The sequence below is a fragment of the Theropithecus gelada genome, chromosome X (genome assembly GCF_003255815.1).
Source record: "Theropithecus gelada isolate Dixy chromosome X, Tgel_1.0, whole genome shotgun sequence".
Lineage (NCBI taxonomy): Eukaryota > Metazoa > Chordata > Mammalia > Primates > Cercopithecidae > Theropithecus > Theropithecus gelada.
This window is the reverse complement of record NC_037689.1, coordinates 73394160-73396901: the sequence shown is the minus strand read 5'-3', so window position 1 is coordinate 73396901 and position 2742 is coordinate 73394160. Positions and strand designations below refer to the sequence as shown.

The 2742-nt window shown below is 36.4% G+C and overlaps 1 protein-coding gene across 2 annotated transcripts; it reads left to right on the top strand.

Moving 5' to 3' along the window:
• Window positions 1-1756: 1756 nt before the first annotated feature.
• Window positions 1757-2442, top strand: LOC112615686 (ubiquitin-conjugating enzyme E2 L3). 2 transcript variants are annotated; one of them, XM_025372533.1, is made up of 2 exons: window positions 1769-1795; window positions 1892-2439. In XM_025372533.1, the coding sequence occupies exons 1-2, from the start codon at window positions 1769-1771 to the stop codon at window positions 2231-2233; spliced, it is 369 nt and encodes a 122-aa protein (XP_025228318.1). In that variant the 3' UTR covers window positions 2234-2439. The 2 variants fall into 2 exon arrangements, with proteins under 2 accessions (XP_025228317.1, XP_025228318.1); XM_025372532.1 differs by having other exon boundaries at window positions 1757-2442.
• Window positions 2443-2742: the final 300 nt, after the last annotated feature.

Below are 2742 nucleotides of genomic sequence, written 5' to 3'. Positions count from 1 at the left end.
TGTAAAAAGACCAAACCTGCAAATCATTGGCATGTTTTAAAGGAAGGGGATGAAAGTGAAAAATGTGGATAACATATTTCAGGCTATTGTTCATGAAAACTTCCCCCATCTTGCTAGAGAGGCCAACAGTAAAATTCAGGAACTACAGAGAACTCCTGCAAGATTCTAAACAAGAAGTTCATCCTCAAGATACATAATCATCAGATTTTCCAAAGTTAAAATAAAAGAAAAAATGTAAAGACATCTAGAGACAAAAGGCAAGTCACCTACAAAGGAAGCCCTATCAGGCTAACAGCGGACCTCTCAGTGGAAACCCTATAAGCCAGAAGAGATTGGGGCCTATATTCAACATTCCTAAAGAAAAAAATTTTCAACCAAGAATTTTATATCTAATCAAACTAAGTTTCCTATGTGAAGAAGAACTAAGATCATTTCCAGATAAGCAATATCTTACACCAGACATACCTTACAAGAGATCTTGAAAGGAGCACTAAATATAGAAAGGAAAGACTGCTATCAGCTAATACAAAAACGCACTTAAACACATGGACCAGTGTCACTGTTAAGCAACCACACAAACAAGCCAACATAAAAACCAGCTAACAACACAATGACAGGAACAGATTCACATCTACCAATACTAAACTTGAATGCATGTGGGCTAAATGTCCCACTTAGAATGTACAGAGTGGAAAGCTGGATACAAAAGAAAGACTCAATGATATACTGTCCTCAAGAGACCCATGTCACACATCATGACATTCATAGGCTCAAATTAAAGAGATGAAAGGAAATATACTAAGCAAATGGAAAACAAAAGAAAGCAGGGGCTAAAGTTCTAATTTCAGACTAAAGAGATTTAAAGCCAACAAAGATCAAAAAAGACGGAAAAGACAAAGGCATTACATGATGATAAAGGGTTCAATTCAGCAAGAAGACCTAACTATTCTAAATACATGTGAACTCAACACAGCAACAATCAGATTCACAGAGCAAGTTCTTAGAGACCTACCAAGAGACAAAGAGACATAGACTCCCACACAATAATAGTGGAATACTTCAACTCTCCACTGACAATATTAGACAGATTATAGAGGCAGAAAATTAACAAAGATATTCAGGACCTGAGCTTAACATTAAACCAAATGGATCTAATTGGCCTTTACAGAACTCTCTATCCCAAATCAACAAAATATACATTCTTTCCATTGCCACGTGGCACATATTCTAATATTGACACATAATTAGACAGAAAACAATCCCCAACAGACATAAAAGAACTAAAATCATGCCAAACATACTATTAACAATAGAAGTCGTGACTATGAAAATTGCTCAAAACTGCAATTACATGGAAATTAAGCAACATACTCCTGAATGATTTTTGGGTAAATAATGAAATTAAGGTAGAAATCAAGAAGTTCTTTTAAAATCATGAAAACAAAGATTCAAAATATCAGAATGTGTGAGACACAGGTAAGGCGTGTTAAGAGGAAAATTTATAGTATTAAATGCCCACATCAAAAGTTAGAAAGATTTCAAATTAACAACCTAACTTCACAACTAAAATAATTAGAGAAGCAGGAATAAATCAACTGCAAAGCTACCAGCAGATAAAAACAAATCAAAATCAGAGCTGAACTGAAGAAAATCAAGACATGAAAAAGAGTTCAAAAGATCAATAAATCCAAGAGTTGGTTTTTTGAAAAATTTAATAAATTAGTCCACTAGCTAGACTAATAAAAAAGAAAAGAGAACCAAATCCAAGATGGCGGCCAGCAGGAGGCTGATGAAGGAGCTTGAAGAAATCCGCAAATGTGGGATGAAAAACTTCCGTAACATCCAGGTTGATGAAGCTAATTTATTGACTTGGCAAGGGCTTATTGTTCCTGACAACCCTCCATATGATAAGGGGGCCTTCAGAATCGAAATCAACTTTCCAGCAGAGTACCCATTCAAACCACCGAAGATCACATTTAAAACAAAGATCTATCACCCGAACATTGACGAAAAGGGGCAGGTCTGTCTGCCAGTAATTAGCGCTGAAAACTGGAAGCCAGCAACCAAAACCGACCAAGTAATCCAGTCCCTCATAGCACTGGTGAATGACCCCCAGCCCGAGCACCCGCTTCGGGCTGACCTTGCTGAAGAATACTCTAAGGACCGTAAAAAATTCTGTAAGAATGCTGAAGAGTTTACAAAGAAATATGGGGAAAAGCGACTTGTGGACTAAAATCTGCCACGATTGGTTCCAGCAAGTGTGAGCAGAGGCCCCGTGCAGTGCATTCAGACACCCCGCAAAGCAGGACTCTGTGGAAATTGACACGTGCCACCGCCTGGCGTTCCCTTGTGGCAGTTATTAACTTTCTACAGTTTTCTTAATCAAAAGTGGTCTAGGTAACCTGTAAAGAAAGGATTAAAAATTTAAGATGTTCTAAAAAATAAAAAATAAAAAAAATAAAAAAGAAAAGAGAGAAGATTCAAATAAACAGAATTAGAAATGTTTAATAAAAATGATACTACTTATCCTTTCAAAAAGAAAAAGAAAAAGACAACCATTATAAACTACTATGAATGCCTCTACTATCACAAACTAGAAAACCCAAGGGAGATGAATAAATTCCCAGACGCATACACTGTCCAAGGACTGAGCCAGGTAGAAATAAATTTCCTGAAAAGACAAATAACAAGCTCCAAAATTAAATCAGTAATAAATAGCCTACTAAGAAAAACACTTGGGGC

Excerpts from the sequence above, each read along its gene's own strand:
- LOC112615686 (XM_025372532.1), top strand. The coding sequence starts at position 1,769 with ATGGCGGCCAGCAGGAGGCTGATGAAGGAGCTTGAAGAAATCCGCAAA.